This window comes from Bubalus kerabau, chromosome 10, assembly GCF_029407905.1.
Source record: "Bubalus kerabau isolate K-KA32 ecotype Philippines breed swamp buffalo chromosome 10, PCC_UOA_SB_1v2, whole genome shotgun sequence".
In the NCBI taxonomy this organism is placed as follows: domain Eukaryota; kingdom Metazoa; phylum Chordata; class Mammalia; order Artiodactyla; family Bovidae; genus Bubalus; species Bubalus kerabau.
The window spans coordinates 67,185,904-67,209,201 of NC_073633.1; the positions used below are offsets into that span (position 1 = coordinate 67,185,904).

General features: G+C 36.7%; 1 protein-coding gene across 1 annotated transcript; it reads right to left on the bottom strand.

Moving 5' to 3' along the window:
* Positions 1-285: 285 nt before the first annotated feature.
* On the bottom strand, positions 286-21,573 carry SLC24A5 (solute carrier family 24 member 5). The gene is made up of 9 exons (XM_055538043.1): positions 21,453-21,573; positions 20,406-20,585; positions 9,662-9,745; positions 9,468-9,571; positions 8,529-8,629; positions 5,858-6,141; positions 3,066-3,272; positions 1,080-1,181; positions 286-608 (listed from the first exon to the last, which is right to left on the bottom strand). Exons 1-9 carry the CDS (start codon positions 21,571-21,573, stop codon positions 286-288), a joined length of 1,506 nt encoding a protein of 501 aa, XP_055394018.1.
* Between the last annotated feature and the right edge of the window lie 1,725 nt (positions 21,574-23,298).

Below are 23,298 nucleotides of genomic sequence, written 5' to 3' on the forward strand. Positions count from 1 at the left end.
AAGTGTCCCCAGCTTTTATCAACTTACTGTAAGGTAAAGCATAGATGGTTTTTTCCAAAACTTCTGTTTAATATATGTAATTGTCCTTGAAAAGAAAGGGCTCAGACAAATTAAGATATGATTTTGATTGGCTTTAAATTACTTTTGTTGGTGATAAAAAACTACTGTAAGTAAGTTTTAGATTCTGAAGTTCAGAATATTTTTTATTTGAGTTAAATGAAGAAATGGAGGTTTTCTTCTCTGCCCTTCCCCATCATTCACATTTTCCACATAACACTGTTAACATTAATCACCACAGCCCCTTATTTTATTGTTTCCAATAATTCCAAGTTCATATAGAACTGATAATGTTGTAAGCCCCAAGTACAGTAACAGACAGACTACTCCCAACTTTCTGTCTAGTTTCCAGCCATTGAGGTGAACTGCTAAGAAAAGGAAAACAATTGAAATGTTGAGAAAGATGGTTATGTAAGTTAGTCCTCTACTGTTCACTTCTACAGGAGCAGATGGATTTATAAATGCAGTTTTAATAAACCATGGAACACCTAGGCATAGCATATCAAAGACATTGGATCCCACGATGTTAGACATAGCCATATCTCCTTTGCCTGCAAAAAAAAGCATGTTGTTAAATGTGCATACCAATACTGTATTTTATTAATAAGCTTCATAAGAAAAAACACTGGATACTTTTTCTGTTTGTTTTGGAAAATTGTATTAGAGCAAAAGTCTTACTGAATTTGTATTTTTAAATTTTAGGGGGTTAGTATTTAAAGTCTTAACATTTATTTATCTAATAATAATTATCCTTATTTATTAAACCATTTTTCAATAAGGTATATAGATTACTTGTTGCTTTTCATTCTAACATGGTTAATTACGATTTAATTCACATTTCAGGTGAATATTATTTAGGGAATTAGATTTAGTGAAATTAATTAAACAGTAAATGCTTCCTCTTGAGTTCTTTTTTCTTCAAAGTATGTTACTGAGGAAATATTTTAAAGGTATCTTTGCTCAGTGTATTTCAGTCAGGCTTTTAAGAATGGGCACTGCAGCTTGAGGGACCCAGTTCTTACCTTTTCTTGCAACCAACACACTTGCGATCGTGTCTGGTATGCTTGTTCCTGCTGCTAATAAAGTAAGGCCCATTACTGTATCTGGAATTTCTAATGTTTCCCCTGTAACAAACATAGATATTATATATTACAAATCTTATAGATTCACTAACTATTCTCTGCAGATATTTCTTTCCTGAAAAAGAAAATAGACATATTTAGATTTCAGAACCAATATGTACTTAGATTTTAGGTAGCAAAATATTTGAATAATATTGGTGAATTGGTAACCAAGGTAGCACAGATTTTTCATGATAGATGGTGATATTTAATACACAAAATTCTACCAAGGAATAATTTCCCTATGTGGTATGCTTATAGAAGTTTTGGATGTCCACTGTTATCAAGGCTGTTGCTTAAAATATGCCAATAAGATTGGTCATTTTCTCTTCACCTTTTTAAAAACATTTCCTAAAAAGGTCAGATTTAAGCATATTATAGCTATTTTTAGGCTGTAAATGTGTTAACATGGTATGCATTTTTAAAGTTCTACTTTAGTGATATACCTTAGTTTAGGTGTTTCCTTTGGGAAATCATAAATCTGAGGAAAACAGAATAGGCTTCTACTTGAGTCTTTCTAACTTTGTGGTCCCGCTTTAAAACCTCTGTTAAATCTGATGGCAGTTCATCATTTTTCATAAATGTATCCATTTTGGGAAACAGAACTAGAATGTAACTGCTCTTTATATTGTAATTGAAAACTTGCTTTACAATTCTTTTTTTTTCTTCTTAAAATGTTAATTAAAAAAACTTCAAGTAGCATATTTATTGCATGCTTCTATATTGCTAATGGAACTGTAATTGGTTGTTAATTTGTTACTGGTTTGCCAGAGTTCATATGTACATAAATAACACTAACATTTATCATCTTGGGGACTGTTCTGTGATCTAGTACTTGATTTTGTTCTTTTCTTGTTTTCCTAACATCAAATGTGACCTGGCTGAGAACATTTATGGAGAGCTTTAATATGCAGGCTTGGATTTTTCCATATTACTCATAAAAAAAGAAATATTCCTAGAATAGCATACTATTCTAAGTCATATATTAATTTGAGAAAAGTCAGAGGTCAGGAAACTTTTTTTTGAAAGGGTGAATTAGTAATTTTTTTAGGTTTTGTAGGCTATACAATCTCTGTTGCAGTTATTCAGCTCTGCCAGTGTAATGTGAAAGCATTCATGGATAATATATAATTGGATGGGCTTGACTGTTCAGTAAAACTTAACTCGCAAAAACAGGAGACTCAGTGTTTGGGTACACAGGTGGTGGTTTTCTCACCTCTGATTAAGTCCATTCAGGTTAACCTTTTTGGGAGAAATTCCTGATTATTATTTTTTTTTTGTACATTGTTTATATTCAGTTTTTCCTTCTGAACTACGAGTTCTTGGGGACTAGAGCTGATTATGGCCAGGTAGTAGTAGTTAAATCTTAATCATGAAAGTAGTAGAAACTAAAATGAGACTTTATTTTATACCCTTTTAATTCATTTTGTAGTACATTTATATTGCCATATTAAAAAACAAAATGTAATCCAGTTAAACAGTGAATACCCATTGTTTTCTCAAAACACTGGCACCTTGCTATATGTTAAACTATGGGATGGCATTCAGTATAAAGACTATCTTGTGGACCCATGCAATGTGATTTAATTATTAGCAAAATAGAAATTCTGTGAATTTGATATCGTTTATAACATGTTCCTTTGACTTGTACCCCTGGGCTGTGTAATAGTGACCATATAGCTTGACATGTGGTATACACCTCACAAAACCTGAGTGAGCTTGTTGGTATATTAATATTTAATCTTTTTGTAAATAGCACTAATCTTTATTTTTAGTCTTTGCTGAAAAACAAATTTTCTCTTTAACTAGATTATACTTAGTGAATATATGCTGTTCTTATATACAACTGATTATTTTTAAATTGTGCTCTTAAGATATTATACATACCAGTTATTGTGACCATCCAAACCAGGATATATGTAAATGCAGATATCCACAGTGCTGACATAAAAAATGTTATCACAAAATACTTTCTCCAAAACTTTCTTCTACAATCTGGTGTGGTTAGAAAAAGTAGTATAATAATGGGAAGGGATAATACCCAAAAAATTCTTTTTAAGTCGGCTTCAGGCATGTTGAAAACACTTGGCGGATCTGTTAAGGAAAAATTAAATGATTTTGAGTTTTCTCAAATGGCCAATTAAGTTAGAAATGTCCATTTAAGAAGCTATATTGAAATAAATTAGCTGTATCAGTTTTTAAGAGGCTATTTAAAACATTTGAATATCTCATTACTGATATTGCTGGCAAAAAGAAGCTAATTGAGACTTCAGGGCTGACTATAAAATGTGATATTCAGCATTTCTTGATTTGGGGTCTTAAATCCATCAGAGTGTTTAGGCTCATTCACTAAGTGTGTTAGAAACATAAATGTTTCTGAAGTATCAGTTCAGCATCTCTTGATTTTCTACAATGTGGATGGTTTTTAGTAACTTTTGCTTATGGGATTAACCTGGTGTCTTCCCTTAGCAACCCCAGTTGTCTCCACTTCCCAGTATTGATGATACCTCTAGCCTGCCCTATGTATCACAAAATGTATACTTAGGGAGTAAAAGATAGCTATAGCATAATCTTTTTATTAAGTTGAATATTTCTGATTCTCAGGTGATTTTACAGGGCTTATTTCATCATTTTCTTTCATTAATTTACTAAACAAAATTCACCACAGGTACAAGAAGTACACATTTCTAAGTTAAATTTTATAACAAGAAACTAAAAAAAACAGTCCAAACATTTTTTTTATTACAATAAAATTATATCTGTTACTTTCTGGCCCATTTGCTGCAATGTGGCAAAAAAAAAAAAATTATGAGTTATTTTACTAGTATTAGTGGTAATGTGACCTAATATATGGGCAAAACATTGGACTGGCCTTAAGAAAATTGGAAGTAGTATTGAATCTACAGTGTAACTTATAAAACTTGAGTGTTTTTTAAATTCAATTTGTTCTATGAACTTGGTGGAAGAAGTCAATAATAATATATTAGATAAAAAGGAGACTTCACTTTAGATTGTTTAAAATTTGTATGGCACCTATAAGATATTGGGTTGGCCAAAAAGTTTGGTCGGTTTTTTCCATACCATCTTATGGAAAAAATTGAACAAACTTTTTGGCCAGTCCAATGTTTTGCCCATATATTAGGTCACATTACCACTAATACTAGTAAAATAACTCATAATTTTTTTTTTTTTGCCACATTGCAGCAAATGGGCCAGAAAGTAACAGATATAATTTTATTGTAATAAAAAAAATGTTTGGACTGTTTTTTTTAGTTTCTTGTTATAAAATTTAACTTAGAAATGTGTACTTCTTGTACCTGAAAGACTAGAAACTATAATCTTTGTAAGAAGGGGAAAATTCATGTTTTAATTTTTTCAGATAATAACTTACTAAGTTCCCTGTCTAATGTACTAAATAAAATGCAGAATCTGTTTCTTAAAACCACTTTATTAAAAAAAAAAAGCCTAAATTTTTATTTCTGGCTGTAGCTGAATTTGACTTCCTATATACTAAACATGTTAGTTGCTCAGTCGTGTCCGACTCTTTGCGATCTCATGGACTGTAGCCCTGACAGGCTCCTCTGTCCATGGGATTCTCCAGGCAAGAATACTGCAGTGGGTAGGTTATTCTTTTCCCCAGGGGATCTTGGAGGAGGGCATGGAAACCCACTGCAGTATTTTTGCCTGGAGAATCTCATGGGCAGAGGAGTCTGGTGGGCTACAGTCCATCAGGTCTCATAGAGTCAGACATGACTGAAGCGACTTAGCATACATACTATAATTTATGTTTTACTACTGCTTCACATGTTTAAAATTCAGCTGTCTCCTTCCTACTTTTTCTTCACACCAGCTCTTCTTCCTAAATTCCTAGATTTGTAAGTGGTATTCTCATTTTACTTTGTCATGATCAAAAGCCTCAGAATTATCTCTGCTCCCATGTAGCCCTTCAGTTGCCTGGTCTTGGTGATGCTTCCTCTGCATTGTCTCACATCTGTTTTCTTGTATTCCCACTGCCTTCACCTTGTCTAAGCATCTGTTAAACACATCAGTTGGTCTAGCAGCATGTCTTTTATCTCATATTTCAGTTCTGATAATTTCTCTGCAAACCTGCAAACGCTATTGATCTAGCATTTAAGACTCTGTCGTATTCCTTCCTATCCACCTTTCTTCTGCTTCCATTCTGCACTTTCAGTCCTCCAGTTATGTTAGTACTTGACAAGCCTTTTTCCCATGTTATTTCTTTGTCAGTCCATGGAATGCTTTTTACTCTTAGCTCTGCATCATTTACTTATGACATATGAAGTCTGATAAAACTTTAGTAGCTATTACCGTAAATCAAGTTGTTAAAATCTTACTATTCTACAAGGCTTAGTTTGTCTCTGTGATAATCTTTCCTATCTGACCATCCTCATCAAATTTTTTTTACCATCTGTCCCATTTAGGAACTATGTTTATACTTTATTTCTTTCTCTTTACAGTATTTAAATGTTCATATTTTAGCTATTTTGTGTTTTTTTTTCTGAAATATTGGAAACTTCTTTAAGGATAGGTCTGCCTCTTGATCATCTCTAAATTCACATAGTATTTTTAAAATGGTAAGTATATAGTACTTGCTGAATTGAAATGAAATTAAGTTTTGCTAGTAACAGACTTAACAGTGGTCATGATGGGGTTATTACCTTCACAAACCTGACTAAGACCATGTAAACTTAAAGAAAGTTGGGAGTAGCCAGAATCTTCATGAAATATTCCACTGTCAGTTCTTGATTGCCTACGGATGAATGGTTGATCCTCATCTTCCCATCCCATCAGTGGCTGTTGTTCACTTCTCTCTTCTATTGCTTTGACAAGACAGGTACAGCAAGGACTGCATTTCTTTATAATATATTGGTTAATTTTAATGTCAAAACACAGCACCACAACATATAATCCGTATATCAAAAGCAGTAAAGTTCCTTCATACCTATAAATTAGAGAAATTTGTGTGGTTTTCAATTTAAAGTGAAAGTTATTTTAGAGTTAGTAGTTTTGGGGCAGTATCTGCTTAACTTTCTAATGAAACAATAGAACAGAAGTATTCTAGATACATTTTGATTTTATAGATGTGTCCAGATTTGGTTACAACATTATTAAAGACTTACTGATTGATGAAAGTTGACACTGTCCTTTTTGTATTTTAAAAACAAGGATTATAAACTCATTCTTAATTTGTAGAATCCTTCAAAATAGCAAGCATAGAAAGTTCTTTGAAAATGTGTGTGAGTCACTTAGTTGTGTCCGAATCTTTTTCCTTTAAATGTACCAGTCTCTCAAATCATGCAGGAAACAAAAGGTCCAGTTACTAACCATTGTTAGGGTAACACCAGGTTTTATAAGTGCCCATGTATTTACCTTGATTGAGATCTTCATTTCTCCATAAGCCTTCAAGTTACTGTCTAGTGTCCCTTCATTTCACCTTGCACACTTTCCTTGAGTGTTACTTGCAAGGAACATCTAGTGGTAAGGAGCTCCCTCAATTTTTGTTTAGCTTGACATCTCTTAATTCCACCCTCACTTTTGAAGGACCGTTTTGCCAGATATGGGACTCAGTTGACTTTTTTTTTTCATTTAGCACTTTGAATGTATCTGCCCACTGCCTTCTGGCCTTTGGAAGTTAAATCTGTTTATAATCTTATTGAGGTCCCTTGTATGAGATGATTCACTTCTCTCTTGCTGCTTTCAAGGTTCTCTTTGTTTTTGAAAGTTTGACTATAGTGTGTCTCAGTGTGGGTATGAGTTCATCTTACCTGAAGTCTACTGAGCTTCTTGGATATTTGTATTCATGAAGTGAAGTGAAAGTGTAGGCCGCTCAGTCCTGTACAACTCTTTCCAACCCCACGGACAGTAGCCCACTAGGCCCCTCTGTCCATGGGATTCTCCAGGCAAGAGTACTGGAGTGGGTTGCCATTTCCTTCTCCAGGGGATCTTCCCAACCCAGGGATCGAACCTGAGTCTCCAGCACTACAGGCAGATTCTTTACCCTCTGAGCCACCTTGGAAGCCCTATTTGAAAATAATAGTAATTACAGATTTTCAAAATGAAAGTGAAACTAATGAATAGTGGTGGGGCTTCTCCACTTCAGTTCATTGAAAAAACATAATAATTACAAGAATATAGTATCCCTTCATTTCAGTTGTTCTGGTATAGGAATTCTGTGCTAAATCAGAATATGTTAGACTGGCTGAAGCTTTTCAATTTGCTATACTGAGATTTTTTGATGATTTGAATGTAAATGAGTTTGGCTTGCACCGTTTTCCTATACTCTGGTTTGCTATTTAGAGAATTTTGATTATCTGATATCATCACATTTGAACCTTGCATTTACCTTTTATTTTATAGCTAGTGAATCACTGCTACAGCTTGAAAGCACAGAGTTCTTGATTTCTCTAATGAAAGGAGCATTAGCTTGGATACTCCCACAGTCATTGTCCCCTGGCAGACAACTGCTAAGTCCCAGAAGTACTTCTGTTGTAACCAACAGTCTTTCTTTGGGAGACAGACTAGATGTCAGGAAGATTCACTTTGAAAATTTACTCCCTGCTAGGTCTGAAGTTTCTTGATAGCAGGTATTAGAGCAGCATTGCCAAATGGCACCCTTCTAGTATTCCAGAGGGGTGCCATTGACCTCCACCATCAGGCAATGTACAGTCTGTGTGTCTATGTTTGACATTTATTCATGTTAAGACTCATCTCATAGTGATCAATACCTAACAAATACCTGGTACGTGTTAGCTGAAAAAGTGACTGTTTCCATTTTCTTAGAACGACAAGGCATGGGGAGATTATAAATAAAACAAATAGTTTTTAGTCTTGAAACCTAAAACATTTTTAATATTTAGAGGAAGAGGGCTATAGTTCTCCTACTAAATGAACATCAGGGAAAAAGTTGGAGGAATTTAAAGGGACTTTGTTTCTTTGTTATCTTTAATTGTGTGATCATGGCAACTTCTAACTGAGGAAAGGTAAACAACCCAGTAGAGGAAAAAGCCACCTGTTGGGGCTTTAACAAACATCAAAAATTTGGAAGCTTTCTGAGAAGGTAGTCAGTAGGGAAAAAGAAGGATGGTAACATCTGCTGGTTAGACAAAAAGGAAGACTGATTTGACTGAAAAATTGCAAAGGGAGAACAACCCCACCAGCAATTGTGATGACGAGGTTAGCTCAGAGATCTCCAGGAAAAATGTATGAAAGGGGTAGATAATTAAGAAGTGAAAGAAATAACATTTCTGAAAAAAAGTTACTACACTAGAATTTTATAAAAGTACTCTCTGTCATTGTTTTACGTAAGAGTAATGATCTTTTCAAGCTTACCAGTAAACTTGGTTGTCAAATATTATGGCAAGAAGTGCTGCTACACTGATAGCATATGCCGCACAGTCTCTGAATAGGGGCCAACATGATAGCGTTGAAACCTGTAAAAATAATTAATGTTTCCATTACACTGTTACTTCTTTAAGTACTTGCTTAGTGTAATACTAAAATTATTTGTATATTTGTAGTTAAACATTGTTATCTTTTACATATTGCTTTTAGAGAAAGGAATTTTAAGAAAAATTGTGTTTCTAAACCTAGTCTGATTTTCATAAATTTGACCAAGAGGTATTTGTGGGTTAACTTAAAATTGAATACATGTTGTTTTTCTACTGATTAATAAACTTAATTGAACACATTCCTAGTGCCTTGTTTGTTCCAGACTATAAACAGTTCTTTTGTTTTTGTCTTTTTTTTTATAAATTTATTTTTTAATTGAAGGATAATTGCTTTACAGAATTTTGTTCTTTTCTGTCAAACTCTGTCAAATTCTGTTATTTTCTGTTATTTCTGTGGATGAACCTAGAGCCTATTATACAGAGTGAAGTAAACCAGAAAGAGATCATATACTAACGTGTATATACAGAATCTAGAAAAATGGTACTGAAGAGCAGGGAAGCAATGGAGAAACAGACATGGAAAATAGACTTACGGACACGGGGAGACGGGTGGAGAGGGTGAGATGTATGGAGAAAGTAACATGGAAACATTACCATATGTAAAATAGATAGCCAACGGGAATTTGCTGTATGTCTCAGGAAACTCAAACAGGGGCTCTGTATCAACCTAGAGGGGTGGGATGGGAAGGGAGATGGGAGGGAGGTTCAAAAGGCAGGGGATATATGTATACCTGTGGCTGATTCATGTTGTGGTTTGACAATAAGCAGTTCTTATAATTTGTCAAGACTATGTTTTGTTGAATAAAGTTTTCTTACGTACCACATTAGATAGTAAGCCACAGGCTGCACAGATACCAAGGAGGTTATAGATTGCGGATCCAAGAATGGTGCTAATGCCAATATCGCCCTTTGTGATAAATACACCTATGAGCCAGATAGTAGCTAAGTTAGTGTTGACTTGGAGAAGATCAAATAACACCAATTAAGCAAAAAAATATAAGGAGCGGTATTTACCTAGGAAAGCAGTAACTAATTCAGGAGCTGAACTACCGGCTGCCATAAAAGTTGCACCTGCAACATCCTGGGACAGTCCTAAGGCTGAAGACAAATGAAATTATATTAAGCCTGGTAAAGTGACAAATGGGAGAGCATGTTCTCATAACTAAATAGATACCAAAGCTACATTTTCATAGAAAGCCATTGATACTAACTTCAACTGGAAAACAGCCAACAGAGGCAGCCTTCTAGGCATTATTTACCCTATATCAGAAAGTTAAAATTAGAATGAAAATTCAGTTTCCAAGCCATTGATCAATGTTTATTGTTTAGTATATTATTGATTTTTGACAGTCTTCCCAGACCCTCAAACTCTGGTGTGCTTGGTTGAGTCCCTGTCACCTGTAGTCAGTATTTCCTTATTCTTACCTGTGGGACCATTACCTGTTGCTCACTCTCCAGTCCACCTCAAGTTCTACTTCTCTACTGAGATATCTGCCTTTGACATTACTGATTTCTTTCTTTGTTGGTGGCATAGCAGGTTGAATTTTATAAATATAGCTACAATATTTCTGCCCACATGGTTTTCCAGAACCTGTCCATTCCCTGTCAAACAAACTAAAACAAACAACAAGGTGGAGTTTATGTATTTTGAGCCTAGATGAGCCTTTGTGACTGCTGAAAGTATGACAGAACCACATGCCTGAAGCTAGGACATAAAAGGTGAAAAAGCTTTCTAATGGTTCTTTTTCTCGGGACATTTGCTTCAGAGCCCTAAGCTACCACATAAAATCCCTGGCTGCCATATAGGAAAGACCTTGTGAAGAGCCCACATAGAGATGCCTGAGGAAGCCCTGCTGTTTCAGCCCCTCAGTTTTGAATCCTCCTGTCCCAGCACCAGACATGCGAAGGAGGGAGCTTTCAGATAATTATAGTCCTTTTTCTGAATATCACTGCATGAAAGACCTCAAGCAAGAACCATCCAGCTGAGGCCAGTAAACCCTTAAAGCTATGAGAAGTCTGAAATGATTGTTCTTTTAAGCCCCTAGTTTTGGGGTGATTTCATAAGAAGCCATTGATAACTGGAACACCTGACTATTATTTATCTATTTGTTGTATTTATTGACCACCTACTGTACCAGATGCTTTTTTTTTATGTGATAGGAATGTGGCAGTCACAAAACAGACAAACATTTCTCTTCTGGAATTTAATTTCAGTGAGAGCAAACAGACAAGAAAAAAATATGTATTGTGTTAGAAGGAGCAAAAGTCAGGTGTGAAGTTGCTCAGTCATGTCCAACTCTTTGTGATCCCATGGACTATAGCCTACCAGGTTCCTCTGTCCATGGGATTTTCCAGGCAAGAATTCTGGAGTGGGTTGCCATTTCCTCCTCCAGGAGATCTTCCCGACCTGGGGATTGAACCCGGGTCTCCTGCATTGTAGGCAGATGCTTTACCATCTGAGCCACCAGGGAAGCTCAAAAATCAGGAAGGCGGATATAAAATTTCATGAAGGAAAGATTGTAATTTTAGATTGGGTAACCAGACAGGACTTCACCAAGATGCTAACAAAGTGAGGGAGTAGCCACACATAGACCTGGGAGTAATATAGGCAGATGGAGTGCGTGCAAAGGTTTTGAGGTAGACGCTAGCCTATGTGTTCAAGAAACAGAGAAAGGCCAGAGTGTCTGGAATGAAGTGTGTGAAGGAGAGCTGTAGATGATGAAGTCAAAGGTGAGAGATGGCCAGATCATGTAAAGCCTTGTGGATCCTAGCAAGCACTTGGGCTTTTATTGTGAAAAATGTGAGAAGTGCTTGGAAAGATGGGCTTCCCTGGTAGCTCAGCCAGTAAGAATCAGCCTGCAAGGCAGGAAACCCCGGTTCAATTCCTGGGACAGGAAGATCTGCTGGAGAAGGGATAGGCTACCCACTCCAGTATTTTTGGGCTTCCTTGGTGGCTCAGCTGTTAAAGAATCTGCCTGCAGTTCAGGAGACCTGGGTTGGGAAGATCTGAGTTTGATCCCTGGGTTGGGAAGATCTCCTGGAGAAGGGAATGGCTACCCACTTGAGTATTTTGACCTGGAGAATTCCATGGACTGTATAGTCCATGGGGTCACAAAGAGTTGGACACGACTGAGTGACTTTCACTTTCAGAAAGACATCTAGTGTTGCTTGCTGGTGATACCAGCCATGGTCATCTTTTTTATCCTCATGAGGCTATCTGGTCTCAGTGGTCCAACCAGCTCTAGTCAGAACTGTTTTGCTACCTGTTATGCCTCCATTGGGAAAAATCCTCTCAGGATGGAGTTAACCAAATGCAAGTTCTCCATCCTATTTGCCTTTGGTCACGTTGCTTGATGAACACTACTTGTGGTGGCTAATGAGGGACAGAAATAATAATTTATGTAAGTTACATTTCATAACATTTCTTTAACTGGTTAGAGTGATTTTCATATATATATAGTATTTATACTTTTACTACAACTCGGATACATAGTAGGTCCAGTTGGTCTTAAAACTTAGAAAAGATGAAGCATATTGTTCTATTAACTTCTTAAAAATTTTATCTATGAATTAAATAATATCATATTCATTGCATACAATTCACTTTCATATACATAATTTAATCATCTCAGCTATTCTCGGAAATGAGTGTTAGTTGCTCATTTGTGTCCTACTCTTTGTGGCCCCATGGACTGTAGGCTTCTCTGTCCATGAAATTCTTCAGGCAAGAATACTGGAGTGGGCATCCATTCCCTTCCCCAGGGGATCTTCTCGACTCGGCTCAAACCCAGGTCTCCTGCATTGCAGGCAGATTCTTTACCATCTGAGTCACCGGGGAAGTTCTTAGATATGAGTTGTGGTATTTCCATTTCACATATAAAAAAAGCAGATAACCAGAAGGTTAAGTAACTTAAAGTTACATGGAAAGTAAGGGTCTTAAATGTGAGGAGTTTGGGTGTAAACCCCAAGTCTATTGATTCTAAACATGAAACATGAAAGTGAAAGTCACTCAGTCGTGTCCCACTTTTTGTGACCCATGGACTATACAGTACATGGAATTCTCCAGGCCAGGATACTGGAGTGGGTAGCCCTTCCCTTCGCCAGGGGATCTTCCCAACCCAGGGATGGAACCCAGGTCTCCCACATTGCAGGCGGATTCTTTACCAGCTGAACTATACCTAAGTCCAGTGCAATTTCTTTTTCACCACAGAAACTCAGTATCAGAAAGGCACTGAGGCAATTGTAGGATGGGAGGTGGTTGAGTCATTTTCTTCCCTTCCTCGTGGCACTGGTACATAACTTGGCCCATTGTATTCTTTTCTAGGGGGAAAAATAGCTAGTGAGAGTTAGTAATAATTCAGAAGTGTTCTAGCATATTCCAGAGAATGTATAAATTTAGTGATATTACCATGAATTCTTGAATGAAATCAGGGTTAACTAATACATGGAGGAAATTGAAAAAAGAACAAAATATCTTAAACTGTCTAAACTTGGGGCAGCTGAAGAGTGATTGGCTGATCTTTGTCTAATGCTGGCTGAAGAATGCTTCATTAGAAAAATTCAATCTGGAGAGAGAAAAAGTGATCCATCTGGCTATTGCAAGGTAAGAAAATAAGTGACCCTTCTGAACACTTTCTTTCTCAAAAGGCAATAACAATAAAGCTTGTTGCTATTCACTGGGCTCTATTCGAGTTATGAAAAGAAGAGCTCTCTATAAATGGATGTATAAAACTTCAAAGATATTTTAACAAGTTATATCTTAAGGTTCTAAGCATATTTTGTAGAATGGTTTATACCTTTGAACTTTAGAATCGACTGGCTTTGTCTTCACTGACCTTTGGGTAGCATTTCTCTCTGTTATAGTTTATTATTAAAGATAAATTGTTCTGTTCTCCCCCCACCCCAGAGCTATTATTTTTTCCCTCTCTATTACTCTAAAGGACTAATCATATTTCCTTGAGGATATAGTAGAAATGTTCAAGGTGAGTTTTCTTTATAGGTTTAGATATTACATTGATTATATAAAGTGCAACTTTATGATAATGAACTGATTACTGATTACAGACTTTTTCTTAAGCGTGTTCTCTTCTCTGATACCATGCTGCAAAGTTTATAACCATCTTTGCAAATCTTTTTCTGGAAATATAATATAGAAAAAGAGTTTTAAACTAAAATGGAAACCTGGCTTCTGGCCCTGCCGGTACCTTAATGTGAGAATTTAGATAAGTCATTCAGACAAGGCTTGTATTTTGGCATCTGTAAGAGGGTTGGAATATACAAATCTTTAAGGTATCTTCTAATTTTTATCAATTTAAAAAAGTATAAAATATGAATTCTATGCCTTACACCTCTGGACCACCTCTTATTGTTAGATAAATTCCTTTTATAATTAAAACCCCTATGTTAACTGAAAATTTAGAAGATAGAGGAGAAAACAGATGGGAGGGAGCATCATTTATACTTTTATCATTGTATTTTAACTGCTGCTACCTTTTTTTAAATATAGTTTCAGTTCTTTTCACATGTCCATTTAACAGAGTTACAAGACTAGGCTATAAGCAATTTGGTGTCTTCTGGCACAATTTTATAAAGTCCTCAGTGATAGCAAATTTTTATGCTTCGTGAATGGATTTGAGTTTTGGAAGCAATTAAAAGTCATTCAGACCCAATTCTAGTGACTATGGTGGGTAGTCATGCTGAGTAATTCTACTTAGGGTTCAAAATGAAGTATGACAGCAAACCAGTGTTTTTTATGATTTGCAAAATTGGTTCTGACATTAATTTCACATATATTTCTAGAAATATTTTGAGTAAAGTCAGCATCACTGGAATAAATGCCTCGCCTCTCCATGCACAATTGCATCTAGATGCTCTGTGATGCTTCTAATAGTAAATAAAAACATTTTGAGTACTTTATAGTTATCATCTCATATCTTGTCTGAGCCATACCGGAACAAATTCTGAAGCCCTGTGTAATGTTTTGAAAAGCCCGATTCCACTGGAAAAGGATGCCCCCATGCCCTAATCGAACAGCTATAATATGAATTAGTTTCCACTTGCTGTAAGTCAATCATACAAAGACACATGCAAGGCTTTTTGTCTCCAAACCTCACAATTACCTGAGTTTTGTTTCCATAATTTGCTCAAGGTCACATAGGTAGTAGTTGCAGAGATGGGATGGGCACTTAGATCTTTTTGAGCTGAAAAAGCTGCTCTTTCTGTTATCCATGTAGGTAAGTGAAGAGATTTAATACATAGCTTTATTATTATTATTGCCTGTCTCTACAGTAGCATTTTGGTAATATCCAGACCACTTGACATTTATTTATCTCTGTATACCTAAGGTAGATTTAGATGCAATCCAAAGTAACCACAATGTATTTATTTATATTTTAAATTCAGATTAGTTTAGATCAGAGGAAAAAGAAAAGCAAAGAGGATGAAAATGCTCTTAAGAGGAGAGCCTGTGTGGCTGGGAGGAAGCACTCTTCTTAGATTCTTTGTTCTTGGGGAAGGCTTTGCCTCTGTAAATTTCATAAGGATTAAGAATCAAACAATCCCCTGAAACTGTCGGCTATCCAAATGCCATACTCACAGAATTATTTGACTCCCTTTCAATTTTATCAATTTAGAATCAATTCTACCTGGAATTAAAACTTGTATTTCTTTCTTATTGTCTGTTTCTGAAACATAAAATAGAACATGGACAAATATTAGTTCAAAGCAGAATGAATAAAAAGAATTTTTTATAAAAAAGTAAATATTTTATATGTTTCCCAAAACCTTGTTAAGATCATTTTCACTTAAGACATGTTATACTTCAAAGGATCAACATGGTGGAGGGATTAGAGTGTCAACTGAATAGCATATTAGTGTAACATTTAAGACGAAAAGTTTCATAACTAGCTCATTGTGGACTTTAGGCGGTATCAAGTGACAGACCAATCACTAGGGGTTCTCAGTTTTCTCTGTAGTTAGCCTCAGAAAAGTTAAAGAAAGGTACTCTAAACAGTGATTAAATAACTCTGGGAGATCCCCATTACATATTAAAATGATATGTAAAGGATTTGTTTTGGCTTTCTGCTGAACTCCTGTGTTTCTAAAAATGAACTGCTTATAAAGATGAGAGGTAATCGTCCTACTATGGGCTGTAAATTAATATAGTTTCTATTATATACAAATGTGTTCAAAGAATCATCTTTAGCCTCTTTTCCTTTAGAACTTAAATGGATAAAAGAGAAGATAAGATTAAAGGAAGGTGGTATAGCAACAGCATTTTCTCATATTGGATCTACTTGGTTAAGATGACAACAAATTGTCTCAGGATTTGTGTGTGCTTGCTTTCCTAGTGTTGAGATGCGAAGGAGAGGTTGTATGACTTTAATGATCATGAGTAGAGCAAGAAAGAGAAAGATCCTTAGTGGAAGCCTCAAGTGGTAGTGGTTCGAGGTAATCGACAGACCAATGTATATAGAATCAATGTGTATAGCTACAGACAGAGAAAGCACTCATGTGTCTAAGCTGGGCCTGACCAGAATATCAGCCAGAGGCTCTCTCCTCCACCACCTCCAACATATCCCCTGCACAGAGACTGCAGTCCCAGCCTCTAGAAGAGGTATCACCATGCTGAAGCCCCTTGTGCTAATAAGCAAATGAACCACTGTCAGTGATTGGAAGAGTGGATCATGGGATGATGGGGCTGGGGTGGGCCAGGGGCCGGCCGATTCAACCATTGTATCCTAGATTGGAACTCAGACATGTACTCCACAGAATGTCATTGAATCAAACATGATGGTTTGGTTCCACAGTACGATGCTATAATTTCATGTACATTGTAAACAAAATGCTTAGTTCTCATATTAATTATTGTGGGTAACCATTTATAACATTAATTTACAACCCCCAGTAGGTTGCTGAAATTCTTAACTGATGTTTTAAAGTGACTCAGTAGATTCTCATTATTTTGTAGTATACTTCCTCTGTAGTTACAATGACTATTTGATATATTTTTTAACCAAAATTTTTGGTGCCCTTGGGTGGAAAATACCTTTTAAAATTATTTAAATAGAACAGTTCTTCTGAAACAACCATATTATGACAGCTAATCTCAAATAAGGATGTGTAAAATTATATTATATAGCAATTGAAAACATTCTTGGGTTTTGACATTAAAGAAACCAGGGCTCTCCTGTGTACTGGCTCTGTGTGTGTGTGTGTGTGTGTGTGTGTGTGTGTGTGTGTATGTGTTCAGTCATGTCCAACTCTCTGTGACCCCATGAACTGTAACCCACCAGGCTCCTCTGTCTATAGAATTTTCCAGGCAGGAATACTGGAATGGGTTGCCATTTCCTCCTCCAGGGGATCTTCCTGATTCAGGGATTAAACCTGCATCTCTTGTGTCTCTTGCATTGGCAGGCAGATTCTTTACCACTGTGCCACCTGGGAAGCCCTGTGTAGTCTTGAGAACTTATATATTCTTTCAGCCCCAGTTTTTTCATTAGTAAAACCAATCTAATAGTCCCTACTTTGTAGGGTTTTTTGAAGAGCTAAAACCTTATATATTTAATTTAGAACCATGTTTGGTCTTCTATAATTGTTTATGAAAAATAACTATAATAAATACATAAGTAGTTAATAACATTCCAGTACAATGTATAATGTTCAGTAAATTATTTTGAGGATAATATTAATACTTATTAGTTGGGTGGGACTGTTATAACTCATGCTCATCAAAGAACTATGGAGAAATGTAAAGCATTTACAGACTTCCTGAAGCTAGTTTCTGTGGACGTAAACAAATTCCAGAGAACCTGTTTTTTATTGCTGATGTCCTAATTTGGACAAGACCATGCTAAGACCTTGAAAAGAGAAATGACAGAGTTAATTTATAGGCATTTAAAAATGAATCAAGCTAGCACTATTTCTATTTCATTTTGTTGCCAGTATTTTCAATACTCAAGACAGGGATCAATTCTTAGCAGCTGAAGATGGGCAGTGGCATAGGCATCCATCAGTCACACATCCATAATGGTGTTATATTTCAGAGCAAAAGGCAATTCACTTGAGAAATGCATGTTTGCTGATGATGTTCAAGGTAATCCCACAAGTGGCATGGTGGAAGTCATTATTATAGATGTTTCATGAAGTTACTTAAGATTATTTTGAAGTATCAATCTAAATTTTAATGTGGTAGTTTCTTCTGCAGGGCTAGAAAAGTTATTTATTTATTTACCACTCCCAAGACAGGTTTTTATTAAAAAAAAAATTCTTGATGGGTTCATTCTTTCAGTCAAAAAAGCAAAAAAAGGAGATGGGGATTTATTATTTTCCAGAAAAAGAAAGATTCTAAGTAGAGAGATAGTACCTTGAATTTTAAATTTCTTAGTTTTATATAATTAATATGATTTAGTTTTTCTAATGAAAAGTGTGGTATTGGCACAAACATGAATAGATCATTAGAGTATAGAGTTGAGGGTATAGGTAATGGATCAACTTTTGATAAAACAGCAATGTATCCTATAACAAAACAAATTCTTAGTGGAAAAAATAAAAATATTCAACATAAATAAATAAATGTTAAGAAAAGAAAAAACTATCAGTAGAAGAGAAGATGAAATTTTTTCCAACGTAGAGATAAAAGGTTTTTCTAGGTATAAAACCAAAAGAAGAATCATAAAGGAAAATATTTATAAATTTACCTATGTACACTTCAATGCAATAAACACACAAAATACAAAACCAAACAAACCATAAAAAGCATATGATAGGAAAATTATGTTAGAAATTTATATTAGAAAAAATCTTGGAAATCAATAAGTAAAAGACAAATAACTCCCCTAATTAGAACATGGGCAAAAAAAACACAAGAACAAAACCACAAATTTCAGTACCTATATAAAATGTTTAACATCACAAATAATAAGATAATGCAAATTTTATAAAATAAACTTCTATTTTAAAGCAATTAACAAAGACATTTAAAATGATATTATTCATGGTTTTCTGGAATGGAAGCTACCACACATTGTGGAGGTTTTTGCTGGCACACCTTTTGTAAAATGTTTTTGGCAATGTATAAAATAAAGCTTAAAGTACGCATAGCTCTGCGTCTTTGTCAGGAAATGGTCAGCGAAGTTTGAAGAGATTTGATACAAGTATGAGCATTATGTAGGACAAAAAATTTTAAAATCAAATGTCTAATAAAATTAATAATTTAAAAAATTGTGATAAATGTCTACTGAGGGCCCATTCTGTACAAAAACCAGTGTTAGGTGCTGAAATCATTTACAAAAGCAGGAAGTATTGTGCTACCATTAAAAATCAAGCTTTTGAAGGCTATTTAATAATATGGGGAAATGTTCACAATAAAATAGTATCTTAGGAAAAAGAAACAGTCTCAGACTGTATGTGTAGCAATATCTAAAAGACTAAAAGGAAATATACCAAATGACAACTGTGGGGATCTCTGGGGGATAGTAATGTAGGAAAGCTTATGCTTTTTCTTCTATTTTTCTTGCATTTCATCAGTCTAAGTAAAATATGATGTTAATTTCTATTAAAGAAATGTCCATGTCAGATATAATATCAAAGTAAAACTGTGTATATAAATTAAATAATAATTATACTAAACTTACACTGACCTGTTCTATAAATATTTTGAATTAGAGAAATAAGTGTTGAGTGACTCCACTGTTGCCACATCCTGTTTTAAGTCCTAAGGATATTGCTGTACTGCACTAACAAGAGAGAAAAGAGAGAAAATGACTTGCATTTCAGCAGGGGTTGGGGAAGGGGCCATGGGAAAAGGGGCAAAAGGAGAGTCCACGTTCATGCTCTTTCCCTCTGTGAAGAAATGCTAGCAGTGTGTGTGTCTGGCGGTGGGGAGGGGGCATGCTATTTCTGTGCAATCCTGGGAGTATGCAGTGGGAAATCTAATCCTGAACTTCGACCTTCTCTGAAGTGAGCCTGCTCAACCAGTTAAACTAATTAAACAGGAGATAGAGCCTGGAAATGCAGGCACTTTTGCTTAGTTACCATAATACATCACTGGTATCCTGATTTTAGGGACCAGTGCACCTATGTAAGGTCTATGCTCAGAATGCTGGGTGATACACATGATTCACGAAACAGAACTAAAGGGCTTGACAGATCTTATTTCCCAGAAACCAATAACTGAGCTTAATTTTTGATTACCTAATTCCTGAGGTCACTTTACATGAGATGCAGGACTTACTTATATATTCTTTGGTTCATTAACATGAATTAGTTTCCTTTCCCTCCTGATAGGAGACTGTAAAGGAAGAGGTAGAAGGGTGGTCCTTAAAGGCATTTGTTTATCATCTACTATTTCTAAAAAGTTATAGAGATTTCAGAGTAAAAATTAAAAAAAAAAATTGAAGTATTTGATGGCAAGTATTAGGAGCCCAGTGTATTAGGAGTATACACCAAGTGCGTGTGTATAAAATTTGAAACAGTTTACTAACAGCTAGACAATACAGCAGACAAACTGGCAGTTTTTAGATGTAGTCCCTATGATTGTTGCTTTATACCCATTAAAGATGCTCTGCTGCACATGAGCTACCAAGAAAAACCACAGTCAGGCCAGTTCCTCACGGTACAGGATGCCACAACACAGACGTTAGTGTCCTGCAGCCAGGTAAGATGGGCAGGATTGTTACTGAGCTTCTCCAAACACAGGCATATATGTGTGTGCCATCACTATTCTGGGAAGTTATAGTGGAGATTTCCAGCTACTTACAGTCACTGATGATTTCCAAGGATGGTAGGAAGTACTCATTGCAGACAATTGACACAGCCATGAACATGTAAAGGATAATCAGGAAGTAGATTATGATGCCTCCATCTGCACGTTCCTGTTTCGTGAAAAACCCCTCAGGAAACTCCGATGATGGGGATATAACACACTGGGTGCTATTTCCTGGTAAGGAAAAGGAGGTGAAAATCTGAAGGATATTGAAGTCACGCATTCCAAGCCCACAAAGAGAAATTCCTTAAGAAAATAGTAAGTGTGGGGTTTCTGGGTGGAATTTTAAGAACTCTGGTGAAAATGTATAAATCTCTTTTGACTATGATATAATTATAGATCCTTAAAAATATTAGTCTTTGGGACCCAAAAGAGGTGTTTTAATAAAATAAAATAAAGATAGTGGATGAATTTAAAAGAAGAAATAATGAAATCAGTTTTCCTTGTCTACTTCAACTCTAAAAGGGAATTCTGAACCCCTTTTCCTCCTAAATTAGAAACTATATATCTGAAGATAAAAATTTCTAATATCCGTGCAATCTCATTTTCCCATTTCAGAGCCCAAGTTGTCCACAAATCTCAAGGCTCACAGAGAATCATTAATTGTTGCAGAGAGAATTTCTAGGATGAAAGATTCCTTTTTCCGTGATGAAGTCTCCATCAATAACATCTGAAGGACTGAAAGTGTTTGATATCCTACCAAATGCTAAAATAATCTAAATGCCCAGTCGTGTCTGACTCTTTGCAACTGCATGGACTATAGCCCGCCAGGCTCTTCTGTCCAAGGAATTTTTCAGGCAAGAATATTGGAGTGGGTTGACATTTCCTACTCCAGGGGATCTTTCCGACCCAGGGATCAAATCAAATTTGCGTCTCTGGATTCTACCACTGCACCACCTGGGAAGCCCCACCAAATGCTAAAAATCAGAGCAAATACAGTGGCAAGCACAAGCAAAAGTAAGTCAAGAAAGAATTCCCCTCTCTTTGTTTATTTGTATGTGGCGGCAGCAGCAGGGGTGGCTGACCCCAGTGTCCACCTACCTGTAGCCCTTGGGAGACGCTGGGCCAGGGAGGCCCCTGGGGGAGGCAAGTGCGCAGTAGCCCAGAGGAGGCCGAGGAGCAGGGCCCGTCTTGCCCACCGTGGGCCCCCTTTGATCTGCATGCCAGTAGCAATGTTTCTGCAGCGTGCAGCCTTGGGAAGGGAGAAAAGGAGGATTAAGCTGGATCATGTGAGGAATCTCCTTCCTGCCCCATGCCCTGCCCGGGGCACATCACAGCAAGGCCAGCGCATGAGGGAGGGTGACTGGAGTCAGTCAAGCTACTCTGATCAGCAGCCGTAAGCCTCAGAGAGGCTGGAAGAGGTGGCGAGGAGGGGGACAGTCCCCTGGCCCATGGTCCCTGAGGGCAGATCGAGGCAGCTCGTTCTTTGCGGACTGATTTTATTCTTTGTCTTCATAGTGGCTTTGCTTTTTTTTTTTTTTTTAATTGAGGATAATTGCTTTACAGTATTGTGCTGGTTTCTGCCATACACCAAGGCAAATCAGTCATAATTCTATATATATATATATCCCTTCCCTGTGGAGCCTCCTTCCCCACTTCTAACCCACCCTCTAGGTCCTCACAGAGCTCCAGGCTGGGCTCCCTGTGTTATACAGTAGCTTCCCACTAGCTATCTATTTTGCATATGATAGTGTATGTATGGCAATGCTACTTTCTCAGTTTGTCCCACCCTCTCCTTCCTGCTCTGTGTCCACAGGTCTGCTCCACGTCTGTGCCTTCACTCCTGCTGTGGGCTTTCTCCAGATTTCTAAGGACCTGAGTTTACAAGTGCTTCCACCTCTCTCTCCAGCCCTTCTAGAAGTTGTTGGAGCTGGTGTGTATGTGTTCTTTGGCTAAGTTTGTACCCTTTTATATTGCTGTTTTGGGACCTCTCATTCTCTCTCCAGTTAGGGCTCCACGCAGGGAGGTCATGAAGGAGGCTCCTACAATAATCTACTGGAGAAATGATGGTGACTTGAACCAGAGCAACAACAGTGGGGGAGCAGAGAAGTGGGCAGCTTCAAGAACTAGTAAGAGCCATAGTGAATGAAGGCTATTTGATCATTGATTAGCTGTGCTCTCTGCCAGAGGTTCGAAAATGCAAACTGGACACGCCAGTGAGTGTTCAAATATAAACTACTATCCTTCCTACTCAAGCATTTACTGGGCTTGTTGGAATGTTAAGAACTTCTGGCAGTGTGGTAACATGTAGCAAACAGCACAGGCTCTGGAGCAAGACCTCTTGCTTTGAATCCTAGCATTGCTACTTACTAGCTATAAGACTTGGGCATGCTATTTAACCTCTCTGCTCTTCTGTTCCATTCTCTGTAAAACAGGAAGGTTATAGTACCCTCTATTTGGGTTGTGTGAGGATTACATAAATGAATGCATGTAATCTGCTTAGAACAGCCTCTGCCCCATGGTCAATGTTACCTAGCTATCTATTATCTATCATGTTCAGTTCAGTTCAGTCACTCAGTCGTGTCAGACTCTTTGCAACCCTATGGACTGCAGCATGCCAGGCTTCCCTGTCCTTCACCAACTGTTGGAGCTTGCTCCAACTCATGTCCATTGAGTCGGTGATGCCATCCAACCATGTTTATCCTCTGTCATCCCCTTCTCCTCCTGCCTTCATTGTTTCCCAGCATCGGGGTCTTTTCCAATGAATCAGTTCTTTGCATCGGGTGTATTATTATTGCTATTTTATTACTTTTGATTAAGATAGAAGCTTCTTGGCCCTAAGGGAATTTTTTAGTTTTGCAACTCTTGTGGTTCCTTTGCTTTGCAGAAAAAAAGCATAAAAACTGTTCTATTTGCTTAGTTTTAAATTTAGAAACTGGGTTTTTCT